Source organism: Periplaneta americana, chromosome 17 (genome assembly GCF_040183065.1).
Source record: "Periplaneta americana isolate PAMFEO1 chromosome 17, P.americana_PAMFEO1_priV1, whole genome shotgun sequence".
Taxonomy (NCBI): domain Eukaryota; kingdom Metazoa; phylum Arthropoda; class Insecta; order Blattodea; family Blattidae; genus Periplaneta; species Periplaneta americana.
The window spans coordinates 1,674,537-1,692,758 of NC_091133.1; the positions used below are offsets into that span (position 1 = coordinate 1,674,537).

Below are 18,222 nucleotides of genomic sequence, written 5' to 3' on the forward strand. Positions count from 1 at the left end.
GAACATTAAATCCAGACGTTTGAGTTGGGCAGGGCATGTAGCACGTATGGGCGAATCCAGAAATGCATATAGAGTGTTAGTTGGGAGGCCGTAGGGAAAAAGACCTTTGGGGAAGCCGGGACATAGATGGGAGGATAATATTAAAATGGATTTGCGGGAGGTGGGATATAATGATAAAGACTGGATTAATCTTACACAAGATAGGGACCGATAGCGGGCTTATGTGAGGGCGGCAATGAACCTCAGGGTTCCTTAAAAGCCATAAATGAGTACACAATGGAGATTATCGATCACGGCATACTTGATATCGCTATAAACAGTTTCACTGACCGATATTAGAAACTAACTGGTCGTGCATTATTTTAAATGGTATTTGGTTTCACTTTCATTTTGGATCATCAACATTAGTTTGAAGTGAATAATTGTGTACTATTTAACATATTCAATAATCAGAGATTGTTACTTCGTTATTGTAGACTGGGCTGAAGAACTGAAATATTAGAAAAGTTCGACTTTATTACCGCAGGTATGTAGGCCTATGGTATCGCTGTCGAACATTTACCATTTTCATTGTTGGAAAGCTCATAGATTGCCGGTGCTGCTACCACTCTTATGCAGACCATGTTGTGTTAATTTCTGTTATCTGTACGTGTGTATTCAAACTCTACTTAATGCAAGGGTGAAACAACTGTTATCGACATATAATGACTCGTTTGGAATACTTTACTCTTTTCTATGTAGAGTAGATAGGTAGGTAGGGATTTCTTTACTATTACTATGCTTCGGAAGAAAGGATACATTCTTATACAATGATTAGCAGGCTATATGAGGCGTTCAGAAGTCAACATGATTAACTCCTTTTCCAAAGGTTTTGAGATATTCAAGGTTAAAATTGAATACACATAACTGATTCTGTGTTGTAGTCCAGAAGAATATTGCATTGTGTGGGCTTTTTACTGAACTATGGAGTTAATCACATTGACCACTGAAAGTATGGTCAATTTAATACATTGCCAACTTAGAAACTCTAAAATAACCAAAAGTGGAGTTAATCATGTTGACTTATGAACGCCTTATATGCAAGGCATACCAAAAGCCTAAACTAACCTCACCTGTCAATGATTCGACTTTACGAATACTGGAAATGAGATGTATATGCTACCCCTTCCTCCTCGACATCTGCCCGCATCTCTTCATTAGCTTCCCGCTTCCATAGCAAATTTTGACTTGGTAACGCAATTGTAAAGAAAGGTCTTTAACTTTATTCTTTTCATGAATCCTTACAGTTTTTTTACAGCTAGTACAAAGAATGCATCCAATTATTACGTTTAAGATAAGAAATTCTGTTATGAAATATGCCTATAGGTCATTCTAGTCATATCAACCACTTCAAATGGTTTTTATTTTTCCGATGAGCGAGTTTTTATTTTTCATTTAAAAAAAAAAAAAAAAAAAAAAAAAGGAAATTTTGGGACAACTGTGTCAACAAAAAAATTCATAACTTTGGAAGCAGACATGTTACAGGCCTCTGTTACATCTCATTTTAAGGCTCTTTTTTAATCTCAAAAACGCCATTATTATTATTATTATTATTATTATTATTATTATTATTATTATTATTATTATTAGGGCCTATTATTATTCTTGTCGTTGTTGACTATAAGTATGTGAAGTCTCAACTTGGAGAAATGATGGGGTTTTAAGTTACAAATTTTTATTGAGGTGATGTTAGGTGTGAGAACATTCATGTTGGAACTGCCTAGTGACTCATGCCAACATGTACAGTATGTTTTCTGCCCATTCTAAGTGCTTATTGTGAATAATGGTTGCATGTAATTCTATGTTTTTGTGTCATTGTTTTTACTTTATAATGCATACCATGATGTACGGTACTATACTGCCCGTGTCTCACGTCCTGAACCAAGAGTTCCCTATTGCTTATAACCACGCCTCTTAGGTCTGCTCAGACCGGCACGTCAGTTGCAGCGTGTGGCACGGCAGCATATTACATGTGATGAAAACATTATCCTATGCTATTGCAGGGGTCTTTACTGTTTATAATACTGGATACTCTATCATGGTTACCACTATCGCTATTATCTCTGATGACGATGGGGATGTAAGTACACACTAGGCCACTCTTCGTTCAGTCTGGACAATTGCTGAATTGCCATAGAGCAGCATTTCTCAAAGTATGTTCCGGGGTTCCGTGAGCCCTATATGATTTTAAATTTTGTTTTATACTTTTTTTACTTGGTTATTTAACGACATTGTATCAACTACTAGGTTATTTTGCATCGATGGGATTGATGATAGCGAAATGGTATTTTGGCGAGATGAGGTCAGGGATTCGCCAAAAATTACATGACATTCGCCTTACGGTTGGGGAAATCCTCGGGAAAAAAATCGAACCAGGTAATCAGCCCAAGAGGGAATCGAACCCGCGCCCGAGCGCAACTCTGGATCAATAGGCAAGTGCCTTAGCTGACTGGGGTGCTTCGATGGCTATTTTATATTTAGTGGATACTATAAAAATATATAAATGTTACGAAAATATGAATCAATAATAACATGAAACCACCGATAATAATAATAACAATAATAATAATAATAATAATAATAATAATAATAATAATAATAATAATAATAATAATAATCCAAGAATATGCGTAATAATAATATTTCAATAATACGAGTATGCGTAATAACACTATGAACATCTAAAACGGAAAATACCCATAATACTTACCACTTTCATCATTGGATTCTCTGCGTATGTGTCCACTAAAACAAAATACCGAAAAGACAAAATGCAGAAGTATAGCATAAATGAGACTACAACTTTCCGCCATAAAACCAGATTGTAGGCTTAAAAAGCAAATACATTCGTCCCACTGAACAGAATTAGAGATACTAGCTCTCACTTGTCTGTTAACTATTAAATACTAATAAAATATTACAAGGATTCCGCAGTTACACTTTAGATTAAAAGGGGTTTTGCGGTGGAAAAACGTTTGAGGAACACTGCCATAGAGGAAAGAGTTTACAGATGTGTTGTACACGTTACAACCGTAATCGCCATTAGGTCGATAATCTCAAGTAGAGACTGTAGCCTACAACTGGTATTAGTGTTTCGTTACAGGAATTGATAAGTAGCACATAATTTGTTTTGTGAGGAGACAGCCTATATATTCGCTTGTCCATGGCTGATCTTGCTCCATAGCTGACGAAAGGAATCCTGAAAAGGCCGATGTGTTGAACGTAGGGTAGTAGGCACATGCGGTACACAGGACCTTCCACTCACTCCCTCTGCCTCTCACCCCGCAAAGAAACAGCTCAGGAAGTGAGGCACGGGCAGTAAACATAATACTGGTACAATTTCTTTTAGTTTTTTTATAAGTGATTGTGGTACATGAAAAAGTGAAAAATGACAAAAAACTAGGCATTTTTTCTCTTAATTGTTGCAATCAATTTAGAGAGACTAGTCACTCTAAATCCGGCCATGGTTCATTTTCAGAAGTAATGGATGTTATCAAGATGGAACCCGAGGACGACCCTTTGGCAATTAAAGATGAAGCAGATCCTTCACCACTTGTAAGGCAATTTATTTACTCTGTTGTCTACTCCCTCCTATGTATATTACCTAGTAAATTCTATGCAATATAATGAAACTTGGACTGTTAGAATATTTGGTAATTCAAACTTTGTGCTCAATATGACAGATCCATTTACAGAGCAAATATTAAAGACTTCCGTCGAAAACTACACACAGAAAGAAAAAAACCAAAACTAACCCGCCTACTGAGGTACCGAGGCTATTATTTAACAATTGAAGAGGTGACGGAGGAAAGGGTATAAGTGCCAAAAATTATGGAGTGTATCATTTACTGAGCTCTCTGCCAACTGTGCAGTCAAATTCTTGCACTTCTTTCTATCTGATGACACTTTGTAGGCATGAGGCCTAAATCACTTTCCAAAGAGAAAGTGGAAATTTAATTTTTTCGCACTTATACATTTTTCCCTGTCCACTCTTCAGTTTGCGTCAATCTACATCATTCCTGACAACACACCGATAGGATTGCTTTGTTGGGCTGTCAAATGTGATACAAATGAAACCAATAGGCGGATATGTTCCTTTTCAAGTCACACTATAGTTTATGTAATGAGTTATTGTGAGCTAATGTGTTTGTACGTCGCATTCTGGAAATTGCATGTTGTGATCTATATCTCGTTGTGTGAATATATACAAAAATCGCGCTAATACAGTGTCTATATGAGTGCATTGACCGTGTGGGGGATAAGCCCATCCAAAATCTCATATGTTTGCAGTTCATTTTCTTTGACAGTTACAGTTTTGAGGATCAATATTATTGTAGTAGACTACATGGCCTGCACCACAATGTTATATTGTCCCGAAGGTTCATTTATTTGAGTATGTTCAGGGACGTCGTCCCACAGTAGTATGTGGAAGGTACTTCTTGGTCGTTTGTTATAATTCACTAAACAGGAGACTAAGGTTCTTTACTAGTAGAACTTTTATTCTATCTCTGAAATGCTTTGTTGGTTATGAACTCCCTTACTATCCATATTTTAAGTTCACTAAGAATTAGTTTCAAAGGTGTGACATAAGATAATCCCAATATTAGTTTTAGATTAGTTCTGAGATGCATACCCCCAAATGGGAAATTGTTGTAATTAGACTTTTGTACAGGGTTTGCCCTTGATGTAGGTGCTCCAAACTACTGTAATTATTATGATGTGGGGATTTGCATCATCTACTGAATATAATGGCCTGTTTTTATATCATTATCTTAATTCCAAAACCTCGTATCTTGCTCGGATGTCGATTTTCACTTTCTGCGCGTTTTTTTTAGAGTATATCCACAGAGAGAGAAGTTAAATGGTGTCGTAACAGCGCAATTATATTATAAATTAAGCTTCACTCCTTCGTCAGTAGATGTATATACTTTAAAAAACTCGGAAAAAGTGAAGATCAACATCCGAGCGAGTTGCGAGGTTTTGGAATTAAGGTAGCGATATTCAGCTTCTTACACCAAGGTTCAGTTTCTGTTGTCTTTGAAGTTTAGTGATGGCTGCTAAGGCAGAACAAGACGTCTTAACGGCTGAGTCGTTAGCTAACAGGCGCAGGACACTGTCATGTCCCCGGTCATTGGTGTAGCACGCTGCCTGAAGGCACACCACCATTAAATTTGGTATGCCACAAGAGTGTGTTATTAATTTTTGTTTGGAATGTAGAGACGGAAGTACAAGTCGCTGCTTTATCATAGGAATCTCCTTCCTCCATCTGGTAGTGAAGGATAATGTTACAGAAAATATCCGATTCGTGATGAGGATTGTCTGGGATGTGTGAGAAGAGGTCGCATGGGCACTCAGCTAGAAGCGGTTATGGGGCCTCCTCCCCACAGTATTAGTAACACGAATTCCCACAATTCCTTTGTTTTTTTAAATATAGGTCACCTCCAACTGTGACTATTGTCGATGTACCAGTAATGAAACGTCATTGATGGGGAGGGCACTAGGTGGGTTATAAACCACTACAGAGTGGATTTTTTCATTATCAATCATTGTCAAAGTAAGAGTGGTTGTTTGCGGACGTTCGTGGTGGCTGATTAATTTATCCACGTCACGGCTTATTCCTCTCTTACATCATTAGATCTATCTGAACGGTAAATTTTATAATTGACTATAAGGAAATTGTCAGCGGGATAAGTGAATTGCGCAATTTTGACATGTTTAATTTCTATATAGTGGCTAGGCTTTTGCTTTTTGTTGCTGAGTCTCTAGCATTGCATGTTTATCACGACTGTGAACATCAGGCTAACACCGAGAGTCTCGGATATCTGGAAGACAACGTTGAAAGTGAACAGCGGGTCCCAGAAAGTCATGTTGCTAGGTTCGGTAGTGTGGCAGAGATCAGTGCGGACAATTATTACCGTGGAGGCTGTTCCGAAGTGAAGATGGTCTTGTCTAATCCTCGGCAGGAGCAGCAGCAGCAGCAGCAGTATTATCCGTGAGCCTAGTACTATTACTGTGTTGGAGGCAGAACTAGAAGATTGAGTTGTTGTCAGTTCGCTAAGTGCATGTAATGGTCAGCAGATTTTCGAGGCAGGGGACGATGTCATACTCTCAGATAAACTAGAGTTCAATATCTGCAAATGCATTTTCGTAACCTTCACTGTGATGACTTGACATTACTGGCAATGGCTTGTCAACGCTGTCTAATTGTCTGACAGGTCCATTCTGACCACTTTCTCCCCCATGACCTTATCAGCTATGCTTCTCTTCGGTATACATGCTGTATTATAGCTGTACCAGAATTAGTGGAAGGGGCAACAGGTTAGATGCCAGTTGGCCCTGTGTAGGGCCGAATTTTCTTGCCATTGAGTGTGGTAATAATCAGAGGAATGATATTACCTGACAAATGGGGAGACACAGGCAAAGAGAATAAGAGAGGTAATGTTGAAGGCTGACAGGGAGGCAGTTGGCCCTGGCAACTTTGACTAGGGGAGCCTGGAGTAGAAATTGAAGAGAATATACACATACAGAAGGATAGAAATGGGAGATATAGCTGAAGAAGCTTGACTGATGTGTCCTTGGATTGATAGAGAAGTTACAGTACCTGATGCTGGTCGCCCTGAAAAGGGCTACCAGTCTTTCTTAAGATGAGTTTCTGGAAGTGACGGCTTTGAGAAAGTAAGTGGGAGAGTAAAGGCAGTTGGCCTTGAGAAGGACCAACTAACATGACCTTTGGAAGTTCGTGACATTCAGGAAGGGGAGGCAGTATGTCCTGATCTGACCTTCGGAAATATCTGTTGGGTATGATAAGGGCAGACCTAAAAGGAGAGTACCCAATGCTGGTTGCTCTGAGGAGACTATCCCTCTGTCATTGGTGGATGAGAGGAAAGGATAATCTTGGGAGTGCGAATTGGAGTAATGACAGCAGGCCTTGGGAATGCATGGCTAGAGTAGGGGAATAGTTACTTGGCTAGAGTAGGGGTATAGTTACATGGCTAGAGTAGGGGTATAGTTACATGGCTAGAGTAGGGGTATAATTACATGGCTAGAGTAGGGGTATAGTTACATGGCTAAGAGTAGGGGTATAGCTACATGGCTAAGAGTAGGGGTATAGCTGCATGGCTAAGAGTAGGGGTATAGCTACATGGCTAAGAGTAGGGGTATAGCTGCATGGCTAAGAGTAGGGGTATAGCTACATGGCTAAGAGTAGGGGTATAGCTACATGGCTAAGAGTAGGGGTATAGCTTCATGGCTAAGAGTAGGGGTATAGCTACATGGCTAAGAGTAGGGGTATAGCTACATGGCTAAGAGTAGGGGTATAGCTACATGGCTAAGAGTAGGGGTATAGCTACATGGCTAAGAGTAGGGGTATAGCTGCATGGCTAAGAGTAGGGGTATAGCTGCATGGCTAAGAGTAGGGGTATAGCTGCATGGCTAAGAGTAGGGGTATAGCTACATGGCTAAGAGTAGAGGTATAGCTGCATGGCTAAGAGTAGAGGTATAGCTGCATGGCTAATAGTAGGGGTATAGCTACATGGCTAAGAGTAGGGGTATAGCTGCATGGCTAAGAGTAGGGGTATAGCTACATGGCTAAGAGTAGGGGTATAGCTGCATGGCTAAGAGTAGGGGTATAGCTGCATGGCTAAGAGTAGGGGTATAGCTGCATGGCTAAGAGTAGGGGTATAGCTGCATGGCTAAGAGTAGGGGTATAGCTACATGGCTAAGAGTAGAGGTATAGCTACATGGCTAAGAGTAGGGGTATAGCTGCATGGCTAAGAGTAGGGGTATAGCTGCATGGCTAAGAGTACGGGTATAGCTGCATGGCTAAGAGTAAGGGTATAGCTGCATGGCTAAGAGTAGGGGTATAGCTGCATGGCTAAGAGTAGAGGTATAGCTACATGGCTAAGAGTAGGGGTATAGCTGCATGGCTAAGAGTAGGGGTATAGCTGCATGGCTAAGAGTAGGGGTATAGCTGCATGGCTAAGAGTAGGGGTATAGCTGCATGGCTAAGAGTAGGGGTATAGCTGCATGGCTAAGAGTAGGGGTATAGCTGCATGGCTAAGAGTAGGGGTATAGCTACATGGCTAAGAGTAGGGGTATAGCTGCATGGCTAAGAGTAGGGGTATAGCTGCATGGCTAAGAGTAGGGGTATAGCTACATGGCTAAGAGTAGGGGTATAGCTGCATGGCTAAGAGTAGGGGTATAGCTGCATGGCTAAGAGTAGGGGTATAGCTGCATGGCTAAGAGTAGGGGTATAGCTGCATGGCTAAGAGTAGGGGTATAGCTGCATGGCTAAGAGTAGGGGTATAGCTACATGGCTAAGAGTAGGGGTATAGCTGCATGGCTAAGAGTAGGGGTATAGCTGCATGGCTAAGAGTAGGGGTATAGCTGCATGGCTAAGAGTAGGGGTATAGCTGCATGGCTAAGAGTAGGGGTATAGCTACATGGCTAAGAGTAGAGGTATAGCTACATGGCTAAGAGTAGGGGTATAGCTGCATGGCTAAGAGTAGGGGTATAGCTACATGGCTAAGAGTAGGGGTATAGCTGCATGGCTAAGAGTAGGGGTATAGCTGCATGGCTAAGAGTAGGGGTATAGCTACATGGCTAAGAGTAGGGGTATAGCTGCATGGCTAAGAGTAGGGGTATAGCTGCATGGCTAAGAGTAGGGGTATAGTTACATGGCTAGAGTAGGGGTATAGTTACATGGCTAGAGTAGGGGTATAGTTACATGGCTAGAGTAGGGGTATAGTTACATGGCTAGAGTAGGGGTATAGTTACATGGCTAAGAGTAGGGGTATAGCTACATGGCTAAGAGTAGGGGTATAGCTGCATGGCTAAGAGTAGGGGTATAGCTACATGGCTAAGAGTAGGGGTATAGCTGCATGGCTAAGAGTAGGGGTATAGCTACATGGCTAAGAGTAGGGGTATAGCTACATGGCTAAGAGTAGGGGTATAGCTTCATGGCTAAGAGTAGGGGTATAGCTACATGGCTAAGAGTAGGGGTATAGCTACATGGCTAAGAGTAGGGGTATAGCTACATGGCTAAGAGTAGGGGTATAGCTACATGGCTAAGAGTAGGGGTATAGCTGCATGGCTAAGAGTAGGGGTATAGCTGCATGGCTAAGAGTAGGGGTATAGCTACATGGCTAAGAGTAGAGGTATAGCTGCATGGCTAAGAGTAGAGGTATAGCTGCATGGCTAAGAGTAGGGGTATAGCTACATGGCTAAGAGTAGGGGTATAGCTGCATGGCTAAGAGTAGGTGTATAGCTACATGGCTAAGAGTAGGGGTATAGCTGCATGGCTAAGAGTAGTGGTATAGCTGCATGGCTAAGAGTAGGGGTATAGCTGCATGGCTAACAGTAGGGGTATAGCTGCATGGCTAAGAGTAGGGGCATAGCTACATGGCTAAGAGTAGAGGTATAGCTACATGGCTAAGAGTAGGGGTATAGCTGCATGGCTAAGAGTAGGGGTATAGCTGCATGGCTAAGAGTAGGGGTATAGCTGCATGGCTAAGAGTAGAGGTATAGCTACATGGCTAAGAGTAGGGGTATAGCTGCATGGCTAAGAGTAGGGGTATAGCTGCATGGCTAAGAGTAGGGGTATAGCTGCATGGCTAAGAGTAGGGGTATAGCTGCATGGCTAAGAGTAGGGGTATAGCTGCATGGCTAAGAGTAGGGGTATAGCTGCATGGCTAAGAATAGGGGTATAGCTGCATGGCTAAGAGTAGGGGTATAGCTACATGGCTAAGAGTAGGGGTATAGCTGCATGGCTAAGAGTAGGGGTATAGCTGCATGGCTAAGAGTAGGGGTATAGCTACATGGCTAAGAGTAGGGGTATAGCTGCATGGCTAAGAGTAGGGGTATAGCTGCATGGCTAAGAGTAGGGGTATAGCTGCATGGCTAAGAGTAGGGGTATAGCTGCATGGCTAAGAGTAGGGGTATAGCTGCATGGCTAAGAGTAGAGGTATAGCTACATGGCTAAGAGTAGGGGTATAGCTGCATGGCTAAGAGTAGGGGTATAGCTGCATGGCTAAGAGTAGGGGTATAGCTGCATGGCTAAGAGTAGGGGTATAGCTGCATGGCTAAGAGTAGGGGTATAGCTGCATGGCTAAGAGTAGGGGTATAGCTGCATGGCTAAGAGTAGGGGTATAGCTGCATGGCTAAGAGTAGGGGTATAGCTGCATGGCTAAGAGTAGAGGTATAGCTACATGGCTAAGAGTAGGGGTATAGCTGCATGGCTAAGAGTAGGGGTATAGCTGCATGGCTAAGAGTAGGGGTATAGCTGCATGGCTAAGAGTAGGGGTATAGCTGCATGGCTAAGAGTAGGGGTATAGCTGCATGGCTAAGAGTAGGGGTATAGCTGCATGGCTAAGAGTAGGGGTATAGCTGCATGGCTAAGAGTAGGGGTATAGCTGCATGGCTAAGAGTAGGGGTATAGCTGCATGGCTAAGAGTAGGGGTATAGCTGCATGGCTAAGAGTAGGGGTATAGCTGCATGGCTAAGAGTAGGGGTATAGCTGCATGGCTAAGAGTAGAGGTATAGTTACATGGCTAAGAGTAGGGGTATAGCTGCATGGCTAAGAGTAGGGGTATAGCTGCATGGCTAAGAGTAGGGGTATAGCTGCATGGCTAAGAGTAGGGGTATAGCTGCATGGCTAAGAGTAGGGGTATAGCTGCATGGCTAAGAGTAGGGGTATAGCTGCATGGCTAAGAGTAGGGGTATAGCTGCATGGCTAAGAGTAGGGGTATAGCTGCATGGCTAAGAGTAGGGGTATAGCTGCATGGCTAAGAGTAGAGGTATAGCTACATGGCTAAGAGTAGGGGTATAGCTGCATGGCTAAGAGTAGGGGTATAGCTGCATGGCTAAGAGTAGGGGTATAGCTGCATGGCTAAGAGTAGGGGTATAGCTGCATGGCTAAGAGTAGGGGTATAGCTGCATGGCTAAGAGTAGGGGTATAGCTGCATGGCTAAGAGTAGGGGTATAGCTGCATGGCTAAGAGTAGGGGTATAGCTGCATGGCTAAGAGTAGGGGTATAGCTGCATGGCTAAGAGTAGGGGTATAGCTGCATGGCTAAGAGTAGGGGTATAGCTGCATGGCTAAGAGTAGGGGTATAGCTGCATGGCTAAGAGTAGGGGTATAGCTGCATGGCTAAGAGTAGGGGTATAGCTGCATGGCTAAGAGTAGGGGTATAGCTGCATGGCTAAGAGTAGGGGTATAGCTGCATGGCTAAGAGTAGGGGTATAGCTGCATGGCTAAGAGTAGGGGTATAGCTGCATGGCTAAGAGTAGGGGTATAGCTGCATGGCTAAGAGTAGGGGTATAGCTGCATGGCTAAGAGTAGGGGTATAGCTGCATGGCTAAGAGTAGGGGTATAGCTGCATGGCTAAGAGTAGGGGTATAGCTGCATGGCTAAGAGTAGGGGTATAGCTGCATGGCTAAGAGTAGGGGTATAGCTGCATGGCTAAGAGTAGGGGTATAGCTGCATGGCTAAGAGTAGGGGTATAGCTGCATGGCTAAGAGTAGGGGTATAGCTGCATGGCTAAGAGTAGGGGTATAGCTGCATGGCTAAGAGTAGGGGTATAGCTGCATGGCTAAGAGTAGGGGTATAGCTGCATGGCTAAGAGTAGGGGTATAGCTGCATGGCTAAGAGTAGGGGTATAGCTGCATGGCTAAGAGTAGGGGTATAGCTGCATGGCTAAGAGTAGGGGTATAGCTGCATGGCTAAGAGTAGGGGTATAGCTACATGGCTAAGAGTAGGGGTATAGCTGCATGGCTAAGAGTAGGGGTATAGCTGCATGGCTAAGAGTAGGGGTATAGCTGCATATGAAAGAGAGGGCAGTAGAGGTGAAGAAACTATTGGAGCCCTCGACCCAGTGCATTTCAGTGACTACCATTCAACTCAATCGAGCAGTATCCTGACACATTCTGCAGTTAACACCAAAGGGTAGCAGAGCTTGTCATATAACATTTAGTACTTTTCTCTTCAAACTGGACCTCGCAGCTGTGGCTGAGCTCGATGTGCTGTCCCGCGATTGTCCAGGATAGTTGAGCTTCTACTCTCAGCACTGGTAGGTCGATAGCTACGTCAAGGTTGCTGCACTGCTCTGCCACAGGCACACTTATGCAGAATCGAAAACCACGAAACAACTGGAATGTTGTACCGAATTTACAAACGTTGAATTAATGTAAAATAAGTGATAGAGTATTGCAATTACAATAAAACGCAATACAGATCCTTAAAGATCTTTATTTTATGATTTTATTTTACATACAGGTTGAAATACCATTACACTATCCATTCCTGAGTAATCAACAGTTGAACATATCTTGGCATTGCATCGCACACATGAATCTAATGTCGGCCTGATATTGTTTTTGTCATATGACTCTTGTTTATTTATGTTTTACTTTTCAAATCTTACGCTAATGTAATACTAACACACTTGAATGAATGGGAGGAGAAATATTAAGAGGTACGCGAAGAAGGCAGTTTGGGGCTTAGAAAAACTGAGTATATGAGCTCCAAGCCTGTTGGCCACTTGTCTCACTCCGAGTTTAATTGTTCCACTGAAGGAACTATGGAGAATTTTGAGGGAAAAAGCCGGAAATGGACGTAACCACATAAAAGGGAGGGCTAAGACACTTCTCTTACTTTTGACATATTTTCACCTAAGCAACAAGTCTCGTCTACTCTATGGAACATCAGTCAGAGTTCGGCCTATGAGCTTCAGTCGCTCAATTCTTCATCGTCCATAAATTGCGTGAATTTGTATCCAGCATGTGATTGAAAAAATGCTTGCAGTTGTGTGACCTGAAGTTTGTTTCCTGGTCATAGCCTATAAATTTGCTGTTTACCTATTTGCTACAAGTGCTTTTGCGAGATGTGATTTTTTTGACAGTCAAGTATCCAGTGGTGACATGTATCAGGCAATTATTCTTCTCCGCCTCTCCATATGAAATTAATGAATTTGGAAGACAAGAGATAATTTTATTTGTCAACATTACAACCTTAAAAATTACAATAATATGAAAATACAGATTTGAAAAAGGTATGATGTTAAAATGTGAATTACGTGATACATGGCATGTTATGTACTGGATACGTGTCTATGTATGAGAAGTAGAATACTGTTTTCCAACGTGGCTGTTATTTGAATGCTTTCTTCATCAATCCCAATATCATCTCATTTGGCTGCGTATCAAATAACTTCTTTAGTTCATGTCTTTCAGCATGATGCATTATCATTAATGTGTTAAACTAGGGAAGGACATGTATGTTCGAGGGAACCAATTGTGTTCTAATTCTTATTTTATGTGGGCTGCTTCAGCTATAGTCGTTTAAATCTGTTAGTTGCATTATATGCAGTGCCTCATTATATCTGTAGCTAGTGACTACTTTGAATAATTTGAAGTTTTGTTGCTATTGAGTCATTCCACGTCAAATCGCACAGCAACAAAACACGACCTTCTCGTAAATGGTCGAATTTTTTTTTCATGAATTCCAGACATCAAATAAGGAGAGCCGCCATATTGTTTTATTTCCACAATTATTAATTATTTGTGTAATGACTATTTGAAATTACGCAAATTATGCGCACACTGTTACATAAACTCACTTGGAACTCTGTGTCTACAAATAATTGAGATTTTGAGGTTTGGCGCATTTGAAAGATTAAATACAACACTTTTCATTACTTTAGGCTATCACAAATTAATTTAAAATTTTGACTAATTTTTTAATAATTTCTTTTTCAAAGCAAAATTACTACATTAAATAGCCAAGTTAAAAATCTGAAAAAAAAAAAAAAAAGACTTGTTCCCTGATGTATTATCTGTAAACTACTGCATTTAGAAATGTGGGGTCCACAGCTGTGGAGTAATGGCTATTGCGTCTGGCCGCGAAACCAGATGGCCCGGGTTCGATTCCCGGTCGGGGCGAGTTACCTGGTTGAGGTTTTTTCCGAGGTTTTCCTTCAACCCATTACGGGCAAATGCTAGGTAATTACCGGTGTTGGACCCCGGACTCATTTCACTGGCATTATCACCTTCATCTCATTCAGACGCTAAATAATCCAAGATGTTGATAAAGCGTCGTAAAATAACCTACTAAAATAAAAAATAAATACGAATGTGGGATCTGCATACATACATACATACATACATTTGTAAAAATTTATTTTCCGGAAGTATGCTTGTGCTCGCAGTTCCCAGCTAATGAACTGCTTGCGGCCATAGGATAGAAGGCTGTGCGCAGAAAGTTTTACGAAATCCCCCGTTGCATATAATAACTGATGTCGCCACACTACACAACGAATGTATTCATTCATCAAATGATTAATACCTTAAGGAACAGTAAATATCTTATATAAAGTAATTTTATTATTGTCAGCTCGGCTAAGAGGGGGAGCCCTTCACAATGTTGTAAGTTTATACTGTACTATAGCCAAGTGTTAACGATAGCAAGGCTGGGTAAGGCAGTAAACTTTATGGCAGTAAACAGATGGCAGGAGGCAAAATATAGAAGAGAAAAATAATCAGTCAGGGTTTGAATTTCATGAAGTGACGTGAATTCTATAACAAGAATGACGGTATAGATCGCGTAATATATAACAAGTATTTAAATCCATTTGACCTTCCTAATCACGCTTTTAAGAAGAAAAGTACACTAAGACGGGTAACTCGCCATTTATTGATAAAGCTCAATTTAGTGGAGTCTTTGAATGTGCGAATATGAGATTCGTGCTGTAAAAAAGTCTATCAACTTCCGGATAGGTCTGGTGAAATTATATGTGAAGCCGGTAGTTCTTGTGATATTAATAAATATGAATAAAATGAAAGTGCGGACAGAGAAAGTGATTATCCCAGTTCTTCTTCTAGCAATTCTATGGATACAGTGCTAGAAATCAGTAATATTGAGGAATTAAGCAAGAGTTTGATGTTAATAATCCCCTATCAAGAAAAGAAAACTACAGCAAAAACAAAACCCTCGTGAAAAGTTTAAAGAAGTAAGAGGCTTCCTAGCAAGTAAAGTTTTTCATGTAGAAGATGTATCATCCTCCCTTGAAAAGTCAGTCATATTTTATTTTTTCCAGAATGCAAAGAAAATGTACAACCTGAAAATTACATAATAGGCTAATTGCAGACTTTTCTGAAAATTATTCATTTGTAATACAAGATTCAGTACAAGGTGTGCATTGGAACAAATGCCAAGCCAAAATACATCCTTTCGTAGTATATTTCAAAGAAGATACAGAAATTCGTCACAATAGTATTGTTGTCATCTTGAAAGCCTGAAACATGACACCGATTCCTTTCACTTTTTTCATTCTGAAGCAATCAATTTCATAAAGGAAGAATTCAGCAATATGAAAAAAATCATCTACTTTTCCGATGGATCAAGTTCACAATACAAAAACAAAAATTATTTTTAAAATATCTCCTTACATGAAGACGATTATGGAATGAGCGCTGAATGGCACTTCTTTGCAACGTCGCATGGTGAAGGTCCATGCGATGGCATTGGAGGAACTGTTAAAAGACTTGCTACAAGAGCCAGCCTACACAAGATCCTACAAACCCGTTTGATTGGGCACAAAAAACGTTTGGAATGTGTCATTTATATTTTTTCCATTGAATAAGCACAAAACCCACACTGAATATTTGCAAACCAGATACCACAATCTAAAACCAGTAACTGGTACATTAAAATTACATCCTTTCATTCTGTTATCAAAAACTGATGCTTTAGTAAAACAATTTTCTTTTGAGGAAAAGGTAGGCGAGTGAAAATTTAAAGTGTTGTGTGAATGAAAACAGACGTTTAAAAAGCAAAATGTTAAAATATTTGAAGATATCATAATAAGTGAATACAAGTGTAAGTTAGCAGTGTTTCCTCGAGTGACTTGATCCGTACTGGGTGTAATGTTGGAATGTCCACTGGATCATCCAGTGCCAATAAACCTCCCAGCATGCATTCAACGCTTCCCGTCCACTACTGTTGCACCAACCTGCTACACATTGTTTTATAAGTAATTAAATTTCCATTAAACTATTAAAGACCCCATTGTGATTTTTTCTGGAATTATTAAGAATACTTCAGTGCACCTAGTAGGCATTTTTTTAGATGTTTAATATGGCTACTTCACATTGATATCTAACTTTTAAAAATTGAATCATAAAAAATATTTTTAATAATTGTATTAAAATCAATTAGTAAATATTTAACAAAACACAGTATTTTAAGCTTTTAAATGCATTTTTTTTTTTTAATTTTAACATAAATATGCTCAGAAATATGACGCTTTAAATGTTGTATTGTGCGACATTTTTAATTAATTTTAACATGCAATATTTTAAAAACATGTGGACTTAGGAGGAAATAAAAATACACTTGTTAGTATATTAGACCCATAGGGTTGGTAAAAAAAATATAAACGCAGTCAGAATATGAAGGTCAAAATTTGTATAATTTTGTGTGATTTGATGTGGAATGACTCTATTGCGTCAAGTTTTCCTTGTGTGTGTCATGTTGTAATTGCCGTTCACACCTAAGCCTGTTTCTCGCGTTTTTCTTGATATTATTAATTTTCTGAGACAGTTTCCCTGAAAATATACTGCTCTAAACTTCCTTTTGTGTCACCTACATATATTTCATAATAATGCACATATTTTAAATAAAATTCTTGTTCAGGGTGTAATTTACAAGGTGTAAAACATAATAGATCACAATAACTGACACTACAACTACTGCTGACACAGAAATGACTTCTGACGTCTCTAGTGAAGGAGGCAAGCAGCACCCCACAGTGTGCTGGCATCATTGTTAAGCACAGCTAAGGATCTGTGAACAGCATTCAGTTTCTGTTTGTTGTTCCAAGCAGACAACAGAAAGATGGAGTCAGAAAATAGACGTAAAATGGCATTTTATTATTTACAGTTGGATTATATAATGTCTAGTGTCCAGTCAGTGATTACAGATTGTTAGTTGCATTGCTGATTGAATCCTAATCATGTCGTTGGCAGGAAGGGACAGCAGTGGAGAGCACAGACTCTGGCTGTGGCTTCAAATGGGAGGTCAAACTTGAGGAAACTGCAGCATCAGTCACATTTTCTGCAGTGAAGTTTGAACCGGAGGTGAGTGAAGTCTATTCATTGTTCTTATCTTAATGTCTTGATATTGAACTCATGTTCTGTTTTGTTTGTAACAACAGCCTTACAAAGACTAACTAACAGTGCATCGAATGATATGACTGAGCCTTGAAGATTATTAACACAATATTAATTCTCATTAAGATAGGATGCAGTCATATTCTCACTTTCGGTTCCAAGAGAATATTAATGACTTCACACTAGTCTACCTGCAAGGACCAAGCTGTCATGTTCACCATTGCAAGTTCATTGAGGTTTCTTAACAAATATTTAACACTTCTCATAGGAATATATATTCTTAAATTCTGTTTATAAATTTGTATGGAGTTTACATGCTTATTTTTTATATAGAATATGAGAATTTTCAAAACTTTAAACCTCGCCTACTACTGTAAACAATTTAAGATTAAACGAAGAAAATTAATTTCTTATTAGAACATTACAATGTAAACAAGGATAAAAAAATCGGAAACCTTTCATGATGGTTTATTCACAGCATCATGGTATACAGAAGCACTTTGCACACAGGCTCCTTCTGCCTGTGGAAGAGGAGCTTGTGGCCAGTTCTCCCAACTGGCATCGAGGCACTGTGTTAGTTGTAGAGTTTGGGAGTATTGATTGCTGCCAAGTCCAACATATTGAAAAAATGTGCACAGGCCATCCACGACATCCGTATTTCACAGTGTACAGTCGAGCATTTGGACTGTGACGTCGACACCACATTGGTTCCATTATAGAGTATTATTGTCTCGGATACATTTTAGAGTACTGTTTGTTGATAGTAACTGTTCCATGCATGGAGCTCGACAGAAGCACAATATTGTTCTTTTTACCTTAGTATGATGTTAGGGTATGGAAGGAGTCCATAATCGTACCTATTTTTAAGAAGGGGGACAAGACTAACTGTAGTAACTTTCGAGGAATATCACTTGTTGACTTCGTACAAAATTTTGTCCAATATCCTTTTGAGAAGATTAACTCCATATGTAGATGAAATTATTGGGGATCATCAGTGTGGTTTTAAGCGTAATAGATCGAC

At 40.2% G+C, this 18,222-nt stretch overlaps 1 protein-coding gene across 6 annotated transcripts in view; it reads left to right on the forward strand.

The window, feature by feature from the left end:
- Positions 1–309: 309 nt before the first annotated feature.
- Positions 310–18,222, forward strand: part of LOC138692940 (zinc finger protein ZFP2-like) — a 47,073-nt gene continuing 29,160 nt past the window's right edge. For 4 of the 6 annotated variants that reach the window (XM_069816338.1, XM_069816344.1, XM_069816342.1 and 1 more), the window contains exons 1-3: positions 310–526; positions 3,518–3,594; positions 17,058–17,168. In XM_069816338.1, the coding sequence (XP_069672439.1) occupies positions 3,523–3,594; positions 17,058–17,168 (183 nt within the window). In that variant the 5' untranslated portion in view covers positions 310–526; positions 3,518–3,522. The other 2 variants (XM_069816340.1, XM_069816339.1) reach the window with 2 other exon arrangements.